This window comes from Primulina huaijiensis, chromosome 2 (genome assembly GCF_012295235.1).
Source record: "Primulina huaijiensis isolate GDHJ02 chromosome 2, ASM1229523v2, whole genome shotgun sequence".
Taxonomy (NCBI): Eukaryota; Viridiplantae; Streptophyta; class Magnoliopsida; order Lamiales; family Gesneriaceae; genus Primulina; species Primulina huaijiensis.
The window spans coordinates 4813570-4828535 of record NC_133307.1 but is presented as its reverse complement, the minus strand read 5'-3'; the positions used below and the strand labels follow the sequence as shown (position 1 = coordinate 4828535).

At 30.6% G+C, this 14966-nt stretch overlaps 2 protein-coding genes across 3 annotated transcripts; one reads left to right on the top strand and one right to left on the bottom strand.

The window, feature by feature from the left end:
* The first annotated feature begins 4702 nt into the window (after nt 1–4702).
* Nucleotides 4703–7975, top strand: LOC140965427 (probable pectin methylesterase CGR3). 2 transcript variants are annotated; one of them, XM_073425509.1, is made up of 6 exons: nt 4703–5016; nt 5184–5223; nt 5407–5445; nt 6151–6525; nt 7102–7157; nt 7491–7975. In XM_073425509.1, the coding sequence occupies exons 1-6, from the start codon at nt 4885–4887 to the stop codon at nt 7641–7643; spliced, it is 795 nt and encodes a 264-aa protein (XP_073281610.1). In that variant the 5' UTR covers nt 4703–4884; the 3' UTR covers nt 7644–7975. The 2 variants fall into 2 exon arrangements, with proteins under 2 accessions (XP_073281610.1, XP_073281615.1); XM_073425514.1 differs by having other exon boundaries at nt 4917–5016; nt 5363–5445.
* Nucleotides 7976–8083: 108 nt separating this feature from the next.
* Nucleotides 8084–13862, bottom strand: LOC140965416 (branched-chain-amino-acid aminotransferase 2, chloroplastic). The gene is made up of 10 exons (XM_073425501.1): nt 13622–13862; nt 12827–12891; nt 11635–11812; nt 10977–11153; nt 10765–10896; nt 10568–10666; nt 10084–10200; nt 9645–9740; nt 8582–8694; nt 8084–8309 (listed from the first exon to the last, which is right to left on the bottom strand). Exons 1-10 carry the CDS (start codon nt 13688–13690, stop codon nt 8195–8197), a joined length of 1161 nt encoding a protein of 386 aa, XP_073281602.1. The 5' UTR covers nt 13691–13862; the 3' UTR covers nt 8084–8194.
* Between the last annotated feature and the right edge of the window lie 1104 nt (nt 13863–14966).

The following is a 14966-nucleotide window of genomic DNA, read 5'->3' as shown; positions in this document are numbered from 1 at the left end:
AACAAGGTAATATTTGTGTACCATTTTTGAGATATTATCATACTCAAAACAGATAAATGATTATCATCATTAAATGAAATATTTTGATTATTATCAATAATGTCAGATTCTTCTTTGTTATTTTCAATAACAGAGATACGATAACTCAAATGAGTATTATTTTGATGTAAAATTTTTATTTGTTCTTTAAGATTATTAATCTCTTTTACCAAATCTTGTATAGTAACATGATTCTGTTTACTATATTTTTGTCGTAAAAGATTTTTTACTTCTTGCATAGAATAAGCTTGTTCTTGTTTAACAATTATATTATTTTCACTACTTGTTGAAGCAATGTTTTCCATTTGATCTATTATAGTATATTTTATTATTGGATCCTTAATCATTTTAAGGAATTCTAAAAAATTATTATTAGTTAAAACATTAATATTTAAGTCTTTAAATTGAGACATAAGTTTATAAAACTCATCATTTTTATTATCAGTATCACTTAGATGATTGATACAAGATTCTCCTTGTATACAATTATCACATTCTTCTTAATCTAAAGAACTGAAATCATTTTCTAAAATTTCTTCTGAATTATAAGATTCTAGACTATTATCAGATTCACTATCTGAATTCTGATTCAAATCCATTATTATTTTATTGATTTTATCTTTAAGATTTTCATCTATATCTAAATTATTAATTTTTTTTTAGCCCAACATTGATTAGCATAATGTCCTGGCTTTTTACATTTTCTACAAATAATTATTTTATTTTTAGCTTTATAATTTTCAGCTTTCTGTAATTCACGGCTTTCTTTTCTTTTCTTTTTTCTATCTTTTTGTCTTTCAGACAAATGTCTTTTCTTCCTATAAGGTCTTTCGTCTTTATCTATTATTTTCTTTTTATCTTTATTAGGTAGATCCATACCAAATTGATCACAAAATTTACTTAGTTGTTTTCTCTCAAGTAAATTTTGTCTTTTAATCTGATTATTTAATTTTAATTCATTACAGAGAGCTAAACCCTCTTGAATACAAATACTTATTAGTTTGCCATAAGTATAACTATCATAGGAAATATTTATATCATCCTTTCTTAAGACTTTTCTAATTCTTTCTGCAAAGAGAAAGGGTAAACCATCTATAAATTTGGCTTTCCAAAGACTATTATTACAGTCTGGTATCTCATAAATTCGAGATAAAAAAGTATCTTTGTACCATCTAAAATCAGTAAGTGTTTTACATTTTAGATTACTTAATAAAGTACGAATTTGTTCACTATTATCAGTGTATCTACCAGTAAAATGTTCAATCATTGTCGTTATTAATGAATAAACAACATTTTCTGCCTGAATATTATCTTCAATTTTTATTGAATTAAAAATATCATTTTTCTGAAATTGATTTAAATAATTATCCCACCAACCTTTAAGTTGGCCAGTAAATCCTGCTATAATCATTCTAGCAATATTCTTTTCAGTATTACCTGAAGTTTTACACACAGTACTATACATAAGCATTATGTGAGCTGTATTATAAATTTGTTTATCACTAACTCCATCAATATTTCATTCATATATACTTTTCCCATTATAACTATTATAGAAAATATATTCTTGTTCTTCAACAAGAACATCCATGGGACTAGGTCTATCATAATAATATTTAGTTTGGGTAGGTTTATCTGTCCATTTTATTTTATTAATTTCTTCATCAGAAAAATTAACAATCTCTTCATTAAGAGTATTTAAATTAAGATTTTTAAATTTTTCTTCTAATAGTTTTTCTAAATCAGAAACAGAAGATTTAAATTTAAAATCTTTAATTTCTGGAGGGGATTTAATAGAAGAACTAGCAATAGAAACAATATTAGTTTCTGGTTCTTGTATATGAACATCTGGTTTAATTTTATTAATAGCTAAAATATATAATTTTATCAATACGATCTTTAAGAGAAACTATCTCTTCACCTATTATCGTAAGATATAAATTTGTATAATTCTGTTTTTCAATTATTTGATTAATATGTTTAACAGTTATTTGTAACATATTATTTTCAAATAATTTTGAAAAAGCAGTAAAATTCAAAACTTTATTATTCTTTTCTATAATAAAAGATTGTTGAGGAGGATAAACAGATATTTGAATCTGTCCAGAAGGAAATTTATAATTTCTTTCAAGAATAGAAATATAATCTATAATAAATGTTTTAAAAAAACCAAGGAACAAAATGAATTAATCTATTTTGATTTTCACAGTATTTATAAAATTTTATGACAATATAATCAAATTCTTCTTCAGAGAAACTTTTAAAATACCAATCTCTGAAAGATTTCCATTTGGGTAAATAAAATTCTGAATTGATCTTTGCTCTAGCAAAAGATCCTTTAGTAAAATCAATTTTTGGTTTACTATCCATTAAATAGTAAAATTCATTTATGAAACAGTATCAGCTTCTTTAACTTTTTGAAAGTTACATTGATGAACAATATTATTTTGATTAATTATTAAATCTTCTGCTGAAGATTCTACTTCTTCTCTAATTTGAGAAGTTGAAGCTCTAGAAGTTTGTGGAATATCCATCATATAATCTAGAGGTGAAATAAAAGAATGACTAGATCTTGATCTAGCATAAACAGAAGAGAGTAATAATCTTCTTTGTTCATTATTAAACTGTATTTGAACAGATCCTTCATTATTTTGAATAACTTGCTGTAAATCTCTATTTATTATAGGATTTCTAGGAACAGCTTGTTCAATTATCCAGTTTTCTGGAAATTCTATTTCTTCCCATTTATAGATCTACGAATTGTAATATTGGATCTATTAAAATTAGTTTCTATAAGAATAATTTCATTTAATTTTTTATCAATTCTTTTACACATAGGATTGAGTGTAAACAATGGTTTATAATAAATACTATAAAAGATACATATAACTTCTGTACCAGGAGTATAATTATAACCATGAGTTTTAACATTTAATGTTAAAGAGTCTAAGATATTTATATCAGACAAAGATAAAGATAAATTTGGATAAACATCAAAATATACTGGACCATGAGCCAGACTAGACTGAATTATTCCCATAAGGGAATGTTTCCAATTCAAATTTCTACCATCTCTTAAAGCTGCTATAAAGCTTTCTGGTAAACCTTCTAAAGTTAAAGGCCTAAAAGCAATTTGTATTAGACCTATATGAATAAATCTGTAATTTTTCCTATAAGGCAAAATATCTTTATTATTCAATAGTCTAATAACCATTTCTTCATTATGAAGAGGTACTGATGATTCTGTAGTTTTTACTACCTGTTTAAAACCTATTTTTTCAAATGTTCCTAATTTATAGATCATTTTAGATTCTATTTTAGGAATAGTCCATTTAGTTAATAAATCTAAATTTTCAGGTAAATCATATTCTTCATTTAAACTGTTTTTAACAGTTTCTTTCATACTGAAAATATTCATTTGAATAAACAGTGTTAAATCATCAACCAAAACTATTTCCATGGCTCTGATACCATCTGGGGCTTGGAATACAAATTGAATCTGATATGTGGCATTGTTTTACCAAATGTTTCCTAAGTGGCTTTCGCACACATGGAGATTATTGGTTTCCAGCCTATATTTAATTTAGAAAACTAAGTAAAAATATTTCATATAATCTATAAGTTTTAAATTAAAATATTTTAGTTAATTAATATTTAAAACAATAAAATATTTATACGACAATATTACAAATATATCACATCGAATATTAAAAATAATAAAAATTTATTTATAAACTCATGGGATAATAACACATAACAGACAAGTCTATTGAGATGAATATATCTTGGGTTTATAACCTAACATTTGTATTGTCGTTTAGAGTCGATGTAGTGAAAGAGATAACCTAGAAAAGAGTTGGCGTTGGATTAAGGTACATGTTACATAATTGAATATCAAAAGGTATTTGAAAGGTGTCTTGAGTGGACTGTCACGAACGTCGACTTCTCAAAATTACAACATAATGATATCCTAATTTAGAAAACTAAGTAAAAATTATTTCATCTACTTTATAAGTTTTCACTTAAAATATTTTAGTTATTTAATGTTTTAAACAGTGAAATAGTTATGACTGATGTATGTAACTAAAATGAATAGATTTATAAAATAGAGTAAGTATCTAATGAAAATGAATAGATTTATAAAATAGAGTAAGTCTATAATGAGACGGTCTCACGAATTTTTATCTATGAGACGAGTCAATCCTACCGATATTCACAATAAAAAGTAATACTCTTAGCATAAAAAATAATATTTTTTCATGGATGACTCAAATAAGAGATTCGAATCACGAAATTGATCCGTGAGACCGTCTCACAAGAGTTTTTGTGTATAAAATAATACATGAAATACAATAACGATGACATTATCGAATTTTTAGAAAATTTTGATACAATTTTGTAAAAATATTTTTTAGTTAAGAGTTTATTTATTGAATTTACAAATATGTTAAAATATCTTCCATAAAAAAATTTATAATATCAATAATTATTAATTAGGTTTGTTACTTATTTTATTCGAATATTCTAAAGATTTATTTTATCCAAATATATTAACAAGATATTTTAATTAAAAAATTAAAACAGTTTATTTATAATATTAGTACAAAATAAAAATATTATGACATAAAATCCAAAATCTCAACATGCAATTTGGGCATGCATTACCAAAACCCACTCTTTCTCCTCACATTTCCTCTCGATTATTTCTCAAAATCAATCGCTTCTCGTTCTTATTTTGAATCGATTCCGTTTCTGAATACATCAAGATTAAACAATCATATGATTCTTTTTTTTTTTTCGTTTCAATGAAAAATAAGCCGTAAATCAGCTGAATTTTCGTGAAAAATGGCCATGGCAATGGCGAGAAGGCCAGTAAATCCGTCTCGACGCGTATCTGAAAGTGTGGCACCTCCATTTGCGTCTTCCCTTCGCTCAAGATCTCGTTCTCACCCATGTTTACTGCTAGCTCTTATTCTGGTATCATAATCTTGTTTCCTCTGTTGCTAATGCTTTGTTTTCTTTTTGTTTGTTTTGATATTTATAAAATGTTCTTGATTAGAATATGCAAATTCTGAGTAGAATCTGCAAATCTTGGGTGAGACATGTATAGATTCTGATTGTGGATTTTAATCTGCGAATTTCAGGGAGGATTCCTTCTAATACATTATTTCTATCGCGGTCAAGGTTCGATGATTATTATTTTCCTTTCATTTTTGGATGATTTTTATATGAGTTGTTGATTTTATGGATCGAGTGATGGATTTGGTTCATTGATGAATTTTCTGTTTTTGTTCTTTCATATATATGTATTAAATTCATGCAGGGCCATGTAACGATTTAACCGATGCTTAATGGTTTTTCTGATAGGTACTTCTGGAGCCAGTAAAATCCTCACTCGGGTAGAAGGTAATTATAGTTGTTGGTTTGTTACGGCTTTCCCCAGAGGCGGAGCCAGGATTCCGATTATACCCGGACTAGAATTTTAAACTCTAAAATCTTTTACTATTTTAAATTGATCTACCCGGGCTAATATCAAATTTATCCAAAATTATACAAAAATTTACATATAAAATTTAATATCAAATTTATCCAAAATTATACAAAAATTTACATATAAAATTTTTTAAAAAATTTAGAACTTAGCCCGGGTGAAAAGCAAAGTGCCTCCGCCCCTGGCTTTCCCTATACTCTCCTTGATTAGTTTCGTTATCTCGGAACCAAGACTCTATCTTCCTTTGTGCAGAATGATTTTGATTCAGACATGCTTTGCATTTTGTCTTCCTTTGAAACGTTACAGTCAGTTTGAATTGGCAAGAGTATCAACTGAGCTAAATTTTTTAAAATTTTTACCAATCAATGTTTTTTCCTAGTGCCTTCATTATTAATCTTGATTCTCAACTATTTGGTGAAATATATTGGTCAATCATATTGCGCTTGAGCTAAATATGAAAAATAACATGCCTGTCACCCTGCTGCTCTAGCAAAGTTGGCCGTGAACATTGTTATCTGTTGGCCAAGTGCCTTTGTAAATGGCACGTACGGATAGAATAAAAGGTGTTTGTTGGGATATAGCATATCATCGAAGGTTGATTGATTATGTTTCTTATGCAGGTGATTTCTCATGTGCTTCAGAAGTTCAACAAACAATTCCGATTTTGAAAACAGCATATGGAGACAGCATGCACAGGGTGTTGCATGTTGGCCCTGACAGTTGTTCTGTGGTTTCAAGATTGTTAAGAGAAAAAGATACTGAAGCTTGGGGTGTGGAACCTTATGATATAGAGGATGCTGACCGTACTTGCAAGAGTTTGGTGCACAAAGGCTTTGTCCGTGTGGCTGACATGAAGTTCCCTCTTCCCTACAGGACAAAATCATTTTCTCTGGTTATTGTCTCGGATGCATTGGATTACTTGTCTCCAAGGTATCTCAACAGGACTCTTCCTGAATTAGCAAGGATAGCAGGAGATGGCCTTGTCATTTTCACAGGTAAAAGAAATTGTGCTGCCTCTTTACTAGACTCTGGTTTTTATACCCTTGTGTTTTTAGAGCTTCTTTTCCTCGACCAAACCTTACCGGACAGCGATGACATAAAATCCATTAATTTATGGGGCAAAGTCATTGCAGTTGCTCCTTGTAGACATGAATTTAGAGAAAGACATGCACATTGGAATATTAATTGGTGATAATAAGGACATGAGATTTAAAATCTATGAATCCAGTTTAAGTAAAAAGGTATCTTATTTATTTAGTGATGATTTCACATAAAGAAGAGGCTGAGGTAATGCTGATTTAACAGATTTCTTTCCTTTACAGTACCATCCTGCGTATGTTCAAGAGTTAAAAGGAGTTTGAGGCTATAAAAAATCAATAAAAAATCAATATCACTGAGATTTTGCAAATCTAACCAAGCTTCCATGCCTCCTAGTCTTCTGTTTAACTCACTTCTATTCTCGATCATAGAATGCTCACAACCTGTACTTTCATGCTAAATCTTTTCAAGAATTTTATTTCATAGGCATCCTTTACATCTATATTAATATTTCTTTTATTATAAATTTATAGGATATCCTCATCACCGCAAAGTGAAAGTTGCTGATAAAGCCAAAAATGGACAATCAGTAAGTCTACTATCTTGCACCGTATTTACCTCTTTCCTGATCATTTTTTTGCAAGAGGTCCTATCACTAGATTAAATTTGCAATCAGAATAGTTGATGTGTTAGCATAGAGGAAAACAAGGTTAATAACATTTTATTTTTGTGATGTGGTCTGGTGTATTATAGAAGAAGAGAAAATCTATGATAAATTTAAAGCACCCCTCATTTTTGGTAATTTAGGCAAGAGCTTATCTACTCTTTTGAAACTAAGGAACTTGGACAATATTCATAGAAGATATTCACAAGTTTCTGATACAAACATTGAATAAAATTGGGGGCCTTCTCTTCCATGTAGGCTAAATTGAGGAGCTTGACTTGGTGGATGCGATATTTTGTTCAAACAAGCTTAGAGGAGAATGCAGCTATCGTAAAGAAGTTCGAGCAAGCTGCCGCAAAGAGATCTTATACTCCTAGTTGTCAAATTTTCCATCTTAACTCGTACAGTTGACATTCGAAGCAATCAAGTCGAAAATCTTCCAGTGATTCTTGGACCTCGAAGGATAACTAGTATCCAGTTAATGATATGATTCGATAAGAAGAATTTGAAGCTAAAAGCTGTTTCAAGGAAAAGAAGGAAAGATACTGCCTTTCACTTCGTGCCCGTATTCATATTATTTGATTCAAACATAGGATTATTGCAAAATAATATCGCACCCCTTGATTTTGTTAGATGGAGTTCAAATTTAAGTCTCCAGTTTGGATATTGTTGTTCTCACTAATTTTAATTTGTTGGGGATCATAAATGTTTTTGGTAGAAGTTTACATGAGAATCATACAGAAAATTTCATTTCTTTTGTTGTAGACGTGACAGTTGGTCCCCTTAATTGAGAAATTTGATGGATTTTATTACAGAATCAATTCTATGATGATTAATATTACTCATAATGGTTGTTTTGCAAACTCTAAAAATCATTCAATTCCAGACCAACATTCACAAGTTTACAGTTCAAGAAAGGGTCAAAATAGTGAACCAAATTTCTTTTTAAATGAAAACAGAACTCAATCAATTTCAACCACCCATCCTCTTTTGTCTTCAACAATGCCTTTCTGGATCCCAACAAGTTTTGAATACAGTTTCTGGCACGCGAGTTGATCGTTCACCTTGTATTCCCTCCTAAGAAAAAACAATTGCGTATCGCTTTAACAAGAATGGCTACATAAAAGATATACCACATTTGCTCTTATGTGGACTGTTCACAAGTTAGCAAACATGATACTCTGTGAGGATCCTGTACTGAACTAATCTTGAATGTACTGAATGAATCAAGTGCAGTTCAAATCTAATGTTCATGTGAAATTAGCATTCAACAGATTGCAGTGGCTTCATTAATATTACTGGTTTAAGTTGAATTCTAACAGTTGTTAGAGGTGTCTATGAATCCTTACATGTTACCCTTGTAAGCGATACTTCCTACCGGAGCAACACCAACTGCCGTCCCTGTGCAGAATACTTCATCGGCGTCGAGCAACTCTTCAATTGGAATGGGACGCTCCTCAACCTGGCCCAACACACAAAATGTATTTAACACAAGGTGTAGCATATTCAAAACATGCAGATGGAAAGGCAAATTCCCTTCTATCATGACATGCACATGATACCGTATATGGATTTTTCCAAGGAACTGTTGGTGATACTCCAATGCAATTTTTAAACATATCACAAGTTATTTGTCAGATCCAAAATGTTAAATCTGATGATGAAAAATATGTTAATTTTATTAGTCAAAACTTGGGCTTTTATTCCAGAAAACAAGAGCAAACACTGAAATAACAAAGATATCGATTCTGGATTACTTTAAGATGTCATAGAGCAATAGAGAAATCTAAACCAGAGCTTCGGGAACAAGGAACTGTTCAAGCAAAAGGATCTCTTCAGATCCAACGGAATGATCAGATGAAGAGATATTTGTCCACAAATCAACGATTAAGCTTCAATTTGTGTTATATGAATGAAATGAAGTCTCAATAGAAACACTTACCACAAACACTGGCAACCTTTTCCAAACTGTGTAAAATGACTAGTTGATATGACCAAAGCAATCTGCTTAAAGGTCTAGATTTAGGGAATCTATATCGTGCCCACGGTCCTAAGGGTTCATCCACAAACTACGTGTAGTTTACCATTAGAGATTTAGGGTTCAACGGAAGAGTTATGGGGGATTGTTTTGTTCTAGGAAAATATATGGCGCAATTAGATCACATCACCTTCAAGCCTCTATATTGATTGATTGTATTTTTTCAGAAGTTTCAGTCTCATTACTTGTCTGAATGTTATATCCAAAATCAAAAGATTTTTCACAACACACGTCAACACCTTATCGACCCAGCTTATTTCTTAGTTGTTTTTAAGATTTGCATATGTGCTCAGAAATAGGAGGTAAGAACTCAGGCTATTGCATCTTGAACTTTCCTATTTCTTAGAGACTGAACTGGTTTAAGCCAATATTACCTGGTAACCGAGATCAGATGCAATATCCATGATGCTTTTGCGCGTCACACCTTCAAGAATAGTTCCATTGGTTGCTGGGGTGGAAAGAATATTGTCCTGTGCAAGTGATTAGAATCTCATAATGTAAATGTAAATACATTATATGTGCTTCATTCTTTACATGTTTTTTGTACTTCTTCTGAAAAGGAATGAACTGCAAACAGCAGAAGCTTATTATACTATATAAACAGTAAAACAGAAATGTTGTAGCAAAGATATATTGTTGAAACTATTAAGCCGAAGGTAAACATTTCGAGTGATCACAATTATTCGAGGATAATGAGACTCGTAGCATAGCGCCAGTTCATGTGAAAATAACAGAACCATGGTAATTTGCGGTGACAACATGAAAAGGTTTATTCACTTAACATCCTAAGTTATATTTGTATGGGATTAATACCTTCACCATGAACACGTTACAGGAAGAGACCTCTTCAATGTTTCTCTTATCCACTGAATTGAGGTATAAGACATCGGAGAAACCTCTGTCTCTTGCTCTACGAATAGCTCTCAAAACCTACAAGCTCCGAAGACATCATGGTCATACACATGGACAACTCAGAAAAAATGCAGAAAATTCCTCAATTCAGTGTATTGGGAAGAATGGAAGGCTGACTTGTAAAGTAAAAAACGATTTCAGAGAAACAGCGAACTCGAAGAGCACAATATTTAACCTCCAAGCACACTACCTCTTTTCATTACTTTATATTCTATTTTCTTTCGTAAGTGATATATAACTAAAAAAGAATCTGAGAAACAACCATCTGATGATACGGGTGAAATTGTAGAACAATTGCAGACCAAATTTGTCCTTTTTCTTTAAATTTGGAGTGCATCTCAATAGAAGATCTCTATCAAATACATGGAAGAAAATACGATTTTACCGGAGCATAATTGGTAATGGTTTTAACGCCTCCAGCTCCACCACGCATTGCTCGATGGAACTCATCTTCAACATACAATTTCAAGGGTGCCGCACCTTCCTGCAACACCAACCAAAAACAAGAAAATACATCAAATCAATGCATTTCATAAACATTTTTCAATGACACAAAGTAAAAAAAGAAAAACTTAAAGCAACCTTAAAATAGTTCCCAACAGGGGAAGCATACACAAGAAAAGTGTACTCAGAAGATGGTGCCAACCCAAGCACAGCTCCACTTCCAATGAGCAGAGGCCTAATGTACAAGGACCCTTTTCCCGCCGGAGGAATCTGCTCCAATTCAAGAAAAGAAAATGGAAGTTGAAGAAAGCTCCATGGCAAGCAAAAGCAGAAGAAACGAGAGTAATCACCCATCGCCTGTTGGAAAGAGCAGTTCGTTTAACGGCATCAACGAATTGGTGGATCGAAGGGGAAGGCATGCACATTCTTTCTGCGCCAATCTGCATGCGGATCGCATTCTCCTCTGGACGGAACAGAAAGATTCCTCCATCTTCTCTTCTGTAGGCTTTTGTTCCTTCGAACAGCCCCTGTTGCAAATTTTCACAACTAAATAGCTACTTCTAATCCTTTATAAGCTAGCTAGCTAGCATGTCTCTAAAGATTCAGTTGGGTATGAACATTGGCTTTAAGATTCGATATCTTAATAAATTATCGAATGATTAATAGACTAGAGCAACAGATAACTCGAAAGTATACACATTCCAGGTGCTGTGTCGTTCAAAGATGGGGCTAATGATAATTACTAAGTTCAAAATATTAAGGAAACGAGTTGGTGACTCATTCGAAATTTCGACTAACGCTTGTTTTTGAACTGATGAAATACAAAATGAGGCATCTCGTTCTTGATTATCAAGTTCAAAATCGACAGACATTCAAATTTCTGTTGCAAGCTCATAGGAACATCTTGTGATGAATGATGATACATGCCAAATATCATTTATATTTTAGAAACTTAAGAAATTATATAAAGACCATTAATCTCATAGTCATGTGAATAAAAATGGGGACCTGGCCATAGTTCAAGACTCCGGCGGATGGGCTCAATTCGATGTTCCCATAGCTGCTCAGCTGGCCTTGCTTGAATTGCTCATCTTTCCCGCACTTCATCTTGTACATGTAGTCCGTCTGCATTAATCCGAATCCTAGACTCTCCCAGTCGATATCGACGACTTCGTCGTGATTTGGGCTGCATCAGTACCAAAAGTATAATAAAATTTAAAAGTAGTGGTTCGGGTACCATGAGAATTAGCAAATTTTCAATTATTTCGTTTTTTTCATAACTCATCAATTTCAATGTAACAAATGGAAATAACCATACAATCTCAATCATGCATTCAAAAAATCCCCAAGTCTCATCAAATATCATTACTATCTATAGTATATTATTAAGTTTAAGACATTTATAGTAACTAACTTTTTGGTGTCATGGTCTGTTTTTAATAATTATATATATTAATAAAGTATTAAGATTTTAATGCAAGTCATATGTAGTTCAGCAGATAAATTCTTTGTTTTTTATGCATTAGTTGTAGGTTCAATTCCTACTTAGGTCTTTTTTTAGTTCTTTTTTTTTTACTATTTATTTTTTAATTCATATATCAAAATTACATTATAGTCCATCACTATTTCTTATAATTATATTTTGATCCACATTTAAATTTAAACTAAATAAATTATAAAAAAAAATTGTACAAGCGTCGATGCACTAGTACTTATTATAAATGTGATAGGTATTTGAGGAAAAACTAAAAATAAAATTTAATCAATTAACTTATGCCATGCAATCATACTTATTTTTATTATTTGGATTTGTATGGTCATCACATGGTTGATATAAAAATATAAATAGATTTAAATTTTCATATTTTAACAAACTTCTCGAGATTAAATATATAATAAATAAATAAATACTATAAAGATAGAAAAGCTACTCAGAATAACGACGTGGGATAGTTTTATATCTTTAAACTTTAATAAATTATTATTATTATATTAAAAAGACAGAAAAATTAATTATTCTTACAACTATAGTAGACATTTGTACACCACCACACGTGGAGTTGTCACGAAACTTCATATATTTTGCCACGTATATAAAGGATCAATTTCTCCTCGAAAAATACCAAATATATTCATTCTAAAATAATTATTTTAAAAAATCCACATATATATAAATAAATTAATTAATAAAAAATTCAACCTGCATGGTTCACATAATTGTGATGCAATGGATGCAGCCTGCGTTGTGAGATAGCCAGCTCCAATCTACACCGGGATAAATAAATATTTATGTTATTAAATTATTTTATTATTTAATTTTAGATTTCGATTTCATTAATAAGATTCGAATGATAAGTTGATAGAATTTTTTAAATCACAATATTTAAATTATCATATTTACGTATGAACTTGAAATCTCTTCCTTTTATCAATTGACGCGACATTTTCTATTCTCAAAAAATTCATCCATGGAATTCTTTTCTCAAACTTACTTTTGTTTTTTTTTTTTTTATATCAAAATCAGAAATTTATTTTATGATCAGTATTTTTTCCAAGAGAGAGCGTTACTCACTCTAGAGTTACGTGTGAATACAAATAATCTTTTAAAGTAATTTTCTTTTGATACGATCACACGAATCTTTACGAATCCATCTTACCGATATTCACAATAAAAAATAATATTCTTAGCATAAAAAATAATATTTTTTCATAAATGACCCAAATAAGATATTCGTCTCCGTCTCACAAAATACAATCCGTGAAACCGCCACAAACCTAATCTCTTTTAACATTTTTCCACTACGATTAAATTTTTTTTAAAAAAAAAAACACACAAAATTATAAATAAATAACCTTTTTCTTTTTCTCCAAACACATGCAAGAGAACAATTTCTGGGTGAGGTTGAGGAGAAATTAATAAGGTAGAATGACATTTTTTTTGTCGTGATTTCAAACAAATTTACCATTAATTTTTTTTTTATTTAAAAAAACATACCTTTGTTCCATAAATTTCTGCAACATGCAACCGAGGAAACCTCTGGAAACACGCAATCCTCTGCATCATTTGTCCCACAAATCTTATTTCTCTGGCCCAAATTTAGTTTTTCTAAATATAAAAGAAAACGAGAAGGAGCAAGAATCACAGATTTATATATAAGCCATGAAAATTTTGTTGAATATTCAAAATTTGGGTAGCTAGAGAGGCTGAGTGTGTCTGTATATATGAGAGAAGAATGATGAATGAATTCAGACGAGGCAATCTGCGTGATTTATATGGGGAAAAACGATATTATTTTATATTGAGGAAATAAATTATTATGTCCAAGTGACGTGGCACCACTTGTTTGATAAGGCCAAATTAAGGAGAGGAAAAACAAAAAGCAAGAAATTTTAAATTAGAGTATTGAATTTTCGCCGAATTGAAGCTTACAAATATAACTGAATTGTTCGTACTTTCGGTAGGTAAAATATGAATAACATAAAAAAATTTTAAATTTTAAAACTCAATTTGGCAAGTTTTTAGATCATAAAAATAAAAAATAAAGAAATTTAACAGACTATATTGTCGAGTTTTTTCTTTTTATGACATTTTTTTTGTTACAGTTGTTGGGTGCGAAATTCTCCACTTTGGTTAGAAGAATTGAAATGTGGTGTTTGAGCTGCTATAAGATTTAAAAGATTTAAGTTGCATCATTATCACCGGCTATAACTTTTGGTGAAACGACAAACGATCGTTCTTATAATCGTGAATACTTGATTTATGTTTTTTTTTTATGTAGTTTTTGTTATAATATATCTAGTCCTCTAATTTTGGTGATTGATAAATAAACATCATTGAATTGTTGTAGGATCCAACAGCTTTTTAAGTGTAAATTCAAGTTTTTTAAAAGTCGTTCGGACTGTATCAAGAGTTCAAGTCGTTCATGCAAGGAAGTCAAGTCGTAGTACTTCTTAACTCTAGCTACAATAAATCATATGTCAATCTGACCGGATTTAAGTTCTATATGCTGTACACGTATTCAAAACGTGTAACTCCTAACTTAGTGCATACGGTCATATCTGAGTAAATTCGAAGTATAAAATCTGACCCAGCTCTACAAGAGCAATGATCATACTAAAGCGAACAAGCTAACCGTTGCAATCCAGAAATTCGATAATGCGAAAATGAAGCCCGTTGAGACTCTTAATAAGTTTGATAAACAGTTTAGTAGTAATGTTATTGAACTAAATTATCTCTTAGTAAAGAATACTCTAACCACTAAATTTATTTAAAGGTTATGGCAACATTGCCAAGAGAATAAGATGTAAAGAATGTGGCTATAAGCGAGTCCAAGGATCTC

Bases quoted from the DNA above. Each gene is read 5' to 3' on its own strand.
- LOC140965416 (XM_073425501.1), bottom strand. From the start codon at position 13,690: ATGATGCAGAGGATTGCGTGTTTCCAGAGGTTTCCTCGGTTGCATGTT. The intron at 11,813-12,826 runs GTTGAATTTTTT...GTACTGATGCAG, and splicing joins CAATTATGTGAACCATGCAG to CCCAAATCACGACGAAGTCG. The intron at 8,310-8,581 runs GTAAGGATTCAT...GTTTTTTCTTAG, and splicing joins ATCGCTTACAAGGGTAACAT to GAGGGAATACAAGGTGAACG.
- LOC140965427 (XM_073425509.1), top strand. From the start codon at position 4,885: ATGGCCATGGCAATGGCGAGAAGGCCAGTAAATCCGTCTCGACGCGTA. The intron at 5,224-5,406 runs GTTCGATGATTA...TTTTTCTGATAG, and splicing joins TTATTTCTATCGCGGTCAAG to GTACTTCTGGAGCCAGTAAA. The intron at 5,446-6,150 runs GTAATTATAGTT...TTTCTTATGCAG, and splicing joins AATCCTCACTCGGGTAGAAG to GTGATTTCTCATGTGCTTCA.